At 66.1% G+C, this 7975-nt stretch overlaps 1 protein-coding gene across 1 annotated transcript; it reads right to left on the bottom strand.

Annotated features, from left to right (window-relative positions):
- Positions 1-2355: 2355 nt before the first annotated feature.
- Positions 2356-7975, bottom strand: LOC148590075 (GRIP1-associated protein 1-like; the record flags this gene model as incomplete). The annotated part of the gene is made up of 5 exons (XM_088539506.1): positions 7906-7975; positions 7652-7718; positions 6361-6422; positions 5785-5811; positions 2356-2477 (listed from the first exon to the last, which is right to left on the bottom strand). Coding segments are annotated over exons 1-5 (320 nt in total), but the record flags the coding sequence as incomplete, so codon positions are not given.

Raw genomic sequence — 7975 nt, 5'->3', positions numbered from 1 at the left:
TATTCCCCCCAAATTCCCCAAAATCCCCCAAATTCCCTTTATTTCCCCCAATAATACCCCATATTCCCCCCCAAATCCCCTATCCCCCCCCCGGGACCCCCCATCTCCCCCCATGGGCTCCTATGGATCCTATAGGTACCTGGGGGGCGGGCGGGGGGGGCGGGGTGTCCCCCTGCCCCCCCCTCCTCGGCCGCCGCCTCCTCGGGGGGGGCGGGGGGGGCTACGGAGCGATGGGGGGGGTCACCTATAGCCCCCCCCCGCTCCATCCATAGGAAGCCATAGGGACCCCCCCCCCCAGCAGGAAGAACCCCCCGGGGACCCCCAATCCCCCCAGGGACCCATGGGGACCCCCAAATATCCCCAACCCCCCAGGGACCCCCAATCCCCCCCCCAGGGACCCATAGGGGACCCCTGAATGTCCCCCCCCAGAGACCCCCCAAATGTCCCCACCCCCCTCCCCAGCCCCCCCCCCAGGAACCCATTGGGGACCCCCAAATGTCCCCAACCCCCCCCCAAGGACGCCCAACCCCCCCCAGGGACCCATTATGGACCCCCCGAATGTCCCCAACCCCCCCCAAAGACCCCCCAAATGTCCCCAACCCCCCAGGGACCCCAATCCCCCCCCCAGGGACCCATAGGGGACCCCCCAAATGTCCCCCCCCCACGAGACCCCCCAAATGTCCCCAACCCCCTTCCCAGCCCCCCCCCCAGGACCCATTGGGGACCCCCAAATGTCCCCAACCCCCCCCCCCATGGAGCCATGCGGACCCCCCAAATGTCCTCAACCCCCTGGGGACCCCCAACCCCCCCCCAGGGACCCATTGGGGACCCCCCGAATGTCCCCCCCCCCCCCAGGGACCCCCCAAATGTCCCCAACCCCCCAGGGACCCCCAATCCCCCCCCCAGGGACCCCAACCTCCCCATGGTCCCATTGGGGACCCCCAAATGTCCCCCCCCCCGCCCCCCCCATCGTCACCATCGGGGGCTTTGGGGGGGGGGCTGTGGGGGGGCGCGGGGCCCCCCCCCCTCCCGCAGGCGCCGGTTCTCCTGCTCCAGAGCCTCCACCTGGGCACAGAGCTGGGGACACGGGGACAATGGGGACAGTGGGGACAATGGGGACAATGGGGATGAGAGGGACAATGGGGACATGGGGACAATGGGGACGACGGAGACGATGGGGACGATGGGGACAATGGGGACAATGGGGACGATGGGGACGACGGAGACGATGGGGACGACGGAGACGATGGGGACGATGGGGACAATGGCAACATGGGGACAATGGGGACGACGGAGACGATGGGGACGAGAGGGAAAATGGGGACATGGGGACAATGGGGACATGGGGACAATAGGGACAGTGGGGACAATGGGGATGAGAGGGACAATGGGGACATGGGGACAATGGGGACAGCGGGGACAGTGGGGATGAGAGGGACAATGGGGACATGGGGACAATGGGGACAACGGAGACGATGGGGACGACGGAGACGATGGGGACGACGGGGATGAGAGAGACAATGGGGACAATGGGGACGAAAGGGACAATGGGGACAATGGGGATGAGAGGCACAATGAGAACATGGGGACAATGGGGACAATGGGGACCCCGAGGGACAGCAGGGACAATGGGAAAAGCAGGGACAATGGGAACATTGCAGTGACACCTCAGAGACGCATAGGGCACCCTTAAGGATCCTTGGGGACACTCAGGGACGCATCGGGGACACATTGGGGACATTTGGGGACATTGGGGACACACCTTGGCCTGCTCCCGCAGCAAGGTGCTGTTCTGCAGGGGGGAGCTGTGGGGTTTTGGGGGTGCATTGGGGATCTCTGGGGACGCTCAGGGGTGCATTGGGGACATTTGGGGACATTGGGGACACATTGGGGACATTTGGGGACACTTTGCTGTCACCTTGGCCAGCTCCCGCAGCAAGGTGCTGTTCTGCAGGGGGGAGCTGTGGGGTTTTGGGGGTGCATTGGGGATCTCTGGGGACGCTCGGGGGTGCATTGGGGACATTTGGTGACATTTGGGGACATTTGGGGACACTTTGGTGTCACCTTGGCCAGCTCCCGCAGCAAGGTGCTGTTCTGCAGGGGAACACTGTGGTGCTTTGGGGGTGCATTGGGGATCCCTGGGGATCCCTGGGGACACTCAGGGGTGCATTGGGGACATTGGGGACATTTGGGGACATTTGGGGACACACCTTGGCCAGCTCCCGCAGCAACGCGCTGTTCTGCAGGCAGAAATCGTGGTGTTTTGGGGACACATTGGGGATCCCTGGGGACACTCAGGGGTGCATTGGGGACATTTGGGGACACATTGGGGACACATTGGGGACACTTGGGGACATTTGGGGACACACCTTGGCCAGCTCCCGCAGCAACGTGCTGTTCTGCAGCCGGAAATCGTCCTCCTGGCTCTGCAGCTTCCCCTGCAGCATCCGGGTCTCCCCCAGCAGAGCCTCAACCTCCTGCCCCCCGGAACCGTGAGGGGGGGCCCCGAAACCGCCGGGGGGGCCCCGAAACCACCGGGGGGACCCCGAAACCGCCGGGGGGACCCCGAAACCCCCAAACACCCCCCGGAACCGTGAGGGACCCCGAAACCGCCAGGGGGACCCCGTGAGGGACCCTGAAACCGCCGGGGGGGCCCCGAAACCTCCAAACACCCCCTGGAACCGTGAGGGACCCCGAAACCGCCGGGGGGGCCCCGAAACCGCCGGGGGGACCCCAAAACCTCCAAACACCCCCCGGAACCGTGAGGGACCCCAAAACTGCCAGGGGGACCCCGAAACCCCCAAACACCTCCCGGGACCCTGTGAGGGACCCCGAAACCACCGGGGGGCCCCGAAACCGCTGGGGGCACCCCGTGAGGGACCCCGAAACCACCAGGGAGGCCCCGAAACCTCCAAACACCCCCCGGAACCGTGAGGGACCCCAAAACTGCCGGAGAACCCCCGAAACCCCCAAACACCCCCCCGGACCCTGTGAGGGACCCCAAAACCGCCGGGGAACCCCGCAACCACCGGGGGGACCCCGAAACCTCCAAACACCCCCGGGACCCCGTGAGGGACCCTGAAACTGCTGGGGGGACCCTGAAACCGCCGGGGAACCCCCAGGACCCCATGAGGGACCCCGAAACCACCGGGGGGACCCCAAAACCATCACGGGAACCCCCAGAGCCCCCAAACACCCCCAGGACCCCCATGAGGGACCCAGAAACCACTGGGGAACCCCCGAAACCTCCAGGGACCCCCATGAAGGACCCCAAAACCGCCAGGGAGACCCCGAAACCACCAGGAAACCCCCGTGAGAGACCCCAAAACCTTGGGGGGACCCCAAAACCTCCATGGACCCCCTGAAACCTCCAGAGACACCCATGAGGGACCCAGGGACCCCCGAGGGGGACCCCAGAGCCCCCAAACACCCCCAGGACCCCCCAAACCCCCCAGGACCCCGTGAGGGACCCCAAAACCCCCGGGGGGACCCCAAAACCCGCCAGGATCCCCCGAAACCTCCAGGGACTCCCCCAGAGCCCCCAACTACCATCAGGACCCCCCCAAACCGCCATGGAACCCCCAAAACCAGCCCGGGACCTCTCAAAACCCGCTGAGACCCCCAAAACCTCCAGTGACCCCCCAAAACCCGCCAGGACCCCCCAAAACCTGCCAGGACCCCCCAAAAAACACCAGAACCCCCCAAGCCTCCCAGGACCCCCCAAGCCACACTGGGACCCCCCAAAACCTGCCCTGACTCCCCAAACCTCCAGGGTCCCCCCAAACCAGCCGGGACCCCCCCAAAGCCCCCTGGGAACCCCCAAATCTCCAGGGCCCCCCCCAAAGCCCCCCAGGACCCCCCAGAGCCCCCCAGGACTCCCAAACCCACCGGGTCCCCCCAAATCTCCAAGGACCCTCCAAAACCTCCTGGGACCCCCAAAACCCCCCTGGGACCCCCCAGAGCCCCCCAAACCCCTCAGACCCCCAGGACCCCCCTGGGATCCCCCCAACATGAGGGCCCCCCTAGATCCATAGGGACCCCCCCCAAACCTACAGGGACCTCCATAGGGATCTCCAAGACCCCCCCTACATCCATAGGACCCCCCCCAGACCTATAGAGACCCCCATAGAGATCCCTATAGAGATCTCTGGAACCCCCCAAATCCATAGGAAACCCCCTGGTCCCCCCCAGACCCATAGACCCCGCCCCGGACCCATAGGGACCCCCATAGGGACCTCCAAGATTCTCCTGTACCCATAAGGAGCCCCCAGACCCATAGGAACCCCTATAGAAACTGCCAGAACCCCCCCACATCCATAAGAAACCCCCCAACCTGCTGAGACCCATAGGGACCCCCATAGGGCCTGCCAAGACCCCCCCCACATCTATAGGGACCGCCCTGGACCCGCAGAGACCCTGATAGAAAACCCTATAGAGACCCCTGGAACCTCCCATATCCACAGGAAACCCCCCCCTGGATCCCACTAGACCCATAGGGATCCCCCCGGACCCATAGAGATCCCCATAGGGACCCCTATAGAAACCCCTAAAACCCCCGACATCCATAGGGAACCCCCCGGCCCCCCCCAGACCCATAGGGACCTCCCCAGACCCATAGGGACCCCTATAGAGACCCCTAGAACCTCCCACATCCATAGGGAACCCCCCTGGATCCCATTAGACCCATAGGGATTCCCCCGGACCCATAGAGATCCCCATAGGAACCCCTATAGAAACCCCTAAAACCCCCGACATCCATAGGGAAACCCCCGGCCCCCCCCAGACCCATAGGACCCCTATAGAGACCCCCGGAACCTCCCACATCCATAGGGAACCCCCCTGGATCCCACTAGACCCATAGGAATCCCCCCGGCCCCATGGAGATCCCCATAGGAACCCCTATAGAAATCTCTGGAACCCCCCCACACCCATATGGAACCTCCCCAACCCCCCCAGACCCATACGGACCCCCCCAGATCCATAGGGACCCCTATAGAGACCCCTGCAACCCCCCACACCCCATAGCGGCCCCGCAGACCTATAGAGACCCCCATAGGAACCCCGAGCATCCTCCTGCAGCCATAGGGCCCCCCCCAGACCCATACGGAGCCCCATAGAGACCCCTATAGAAACCCCTAAAACCCCTGACATCCCTAGGGAGCCCCCCGGCCCCCCCCAGACCCATAGGGACCTCCCCAGACCCATAGGGACCCCTATAGAGACCCCCGGAACCTCCCACATCCATAGGGAACCCCCCTGGATCCCACTAGACCCATAGGGATCCCCCCGGACCCATAGAGATCCCCATAGGGACCCCTATAGAAACCCCTAAAACCCCCGGCATCCATAGGGAACCCCCCGGCCCCCCCCAGACCCATAGGAACCTCCCCAGACCCATAGGGACCCCTATAGAGACCCATAGGGACCCCTATAGAGACCCCCAGAACCTCCCACACTGCAGTGACCCCCCCCATCCCCTCAATAGGGCCCCCTGCTCCTTGGCCCCGCCCCCCGCATTAACCCCACCCCCTCCCACCCTAGCCCCACCCCCAGCAGGCTCTGGCCCCACCCCCAATATGGTACCCTGGGTTCTTGACCCCGCCCCCAGCCCTGGCGCCTCTAGCTCCACCCCCTAATGAGCCCCCCCCGATTCCTTAGCCCCGCCCCCTCCACCACAGCCCCGCCCAGAGGGGCTCTGGCCCCACCCCCAATGTGGCGCCCCTGGGGTTTTGGCCCCGCCCCCAAACAAAGCCCCGCCCCTCCCACCATGGCCCCGCCCCCTACCTGGGCCTTCTTGCTCTTGCTCAGGGCCTGCAACACACCCCGGGCGGGGGGGTCAGAGGTCAGCGGGGGGTCAAGGGTCGGAGCAGGAGATCAGGGGTCACGGGGGGTCAGAGGTCATGGGGCGGTCAGGGGGAGGTCAGGGACTACAGGGGGGGCAGAAGTCATGGCTAGGCTCAGGGGTCATACGGGGGTCACGGGGGGTCAAAGGTCATGCGGGGGCGGAGTCACGGGGGTCAGAGGTCAGCCAGAGGGGGTGGGGTCACAGATCATACAGAGGGGTCACAGATCACCTGGTGGGGGTGGGGTCACGAGGGGGTCAGGGGGCGGAGTCATAGGGGGTCAGAGGTCACATGGGGGTGGGGTCAGAGATCACCCAAAGGGGGCGGGGTCATGGGAGGGTCAGAGGTCACTGGGGGGGGCAGGGCCACGGGGGGTCAGAGGTCACTGGGGGGGCAGGGCCACGGGAGGTCAGAGGTCACCCGGAGGGGGTGGGGTCACTGGGGGTCAGAGGTCATGGGGAGCGGGGTCAGAGGTCACAAGGGGCGGGGTCACAGCGGGGTCAGGGGGCGGGGTCACCTTCTGGGCCTTGGCCAGCTCCTTGTCCAGCCCCTGCACCCGCTGCCGCAGCCCCGAGAGCTCTGGGGGCGGGGCCACGAGGGGGCGGGGTCAGGGCTGCGGGCCCCGCCCCCGACAGGCCCCGCCCCTCCTGCTGCCTCAGCGCCCGGGAAACCCCCCCAAAAAGGGATCCCTGAGCCCCAAAACCACCTGAAATCCCCCCAAAAGGGATCCCCGAGCCCCAAAACCGCCCAAAATCCCCCCAAAAGGGATCCCCGAGCCCCAAAACCGCCTGAAATCCCCCCAAAAGGGATCCCCGAGCCCCCAAATCGCCTGAAATCCCCCCAAAAGGGATCCCTGAGCCCCAAAACCGCCCAAAATCCCCCCAAAAGGGATCCCCGACCCCAAAACCGCCTGAAATCCCCCTAAAAGGGATCCCCGAGTCCCCAAATGGCCCAAAATCCCCCCAAAAGGGATCCCCGAGCCCCAAAACCACCTGAAATCCCCCCAAAAGGGATCCCCGAGTCCCCAAATGGCCCGAAATCCCCCCAAAAGGGATCCCCGAGTCCCAAAACCGCCCGAAATCCCCCCAAAAGGGATCCCCGAGCCCCAAAACCACCTGAAATCCCCCCAAAAGGGATCCCCGAGTCCCCAAATCACCCGAAATCCCCCCAAAAGGGATCCCCAACCCCAAAACCGCCCAAAATCCCCCTAAAAGGGATCCCCGAGTCCCCAAATCACCCGAAATCCCCCCAAAAGGGAACCAGGTGACCAAATAGCCCTGAAACCCCCCCAAAAAGAGCCCAGGCGTCCGGGAACCCCCTAAACCCCCCTGAAACCCCCCCAAAAGGGGCCCAGGCGTCCGGGAACCCCCTTGAACCCCCCAAAAGGGGCCCTGATGTCTCCGAACCCCCTTAAACCCCCCCAAATCCCCCCCAAACCCCCCCAAAAGGGCCCCGGCGTCCGGGAACCCCCTTAAACCCCCCCCCAAACGCCCCCAAAAGGGGCCCAGGTGTCCGGGAACCCCCCGAACGCCCCGAAACGGCCCCGAACGCCCCCAAACGGCCCCGAACGGCCCCCAAACGGCCCCGAAACGGCCCCGAACGGCCCCCAACGGCCCTAAACGCCCCCGAACGGCCCCGAACGCCCCCGAACGGCCCCGAACGGCCCCGAACGCCCCCGAAACGGTCCCGAACGGCCCCGAACGCCCTCAAACGCCCCGAAACGGCCCCGAACGCCCCCGAAACGGCCCCGAACGCCCCCGAACGCCCCCGAACGGCCCCGAACGCCCCCAAACGGCCCCGAACGGCACCGGCTCCGTTCCTGCGCAGCTCGTCCGCCAGGCGGTAGTTCTCGGTGCGCAGCTCCAGCAACTGCCCCTGCGCGGAGCGGCCCGGGGGGTAAATACCGGCCCGGGGGGGGGTAAATACGGGCCCGGGGGGGTAAATACCGGCCCCGGGGGGGGGTAAATACGGGCCCGGGGGGGTAAATACCGGCCCCGGGGGGGGGTAAATACGGGCCCGGGGGGGTAACGAAGGGGCCCCGGCGTCCGGGCCCCCCCCGCACCTGCATGCGCTGGAACTCGTCGTCCGACAGCGCCTGCGCCATCTTGGCGCGGCGGCGGCACCGGCGCCGG

Source organism: Tinamus guttatus, unplaced genomic scaffold, assembly GCF_059628265.1.
Source record: "Tinamus guttatus ecotype Peru unplaced genomic scaffold, ASM5962826v1 Tinamus_guttatus_pri_ptg001771l, whole genome shotgun sequence".
Classification (NCBI taxonomy): Eukaryota; Metazoa; Chordata; class Aves; order Tinamiformes; family Tinamidae; genus Tinamus; species Tinamus guttatus.
This window is presented reverse-complemented; position numbering and strand designations above follow the sequence as displayed.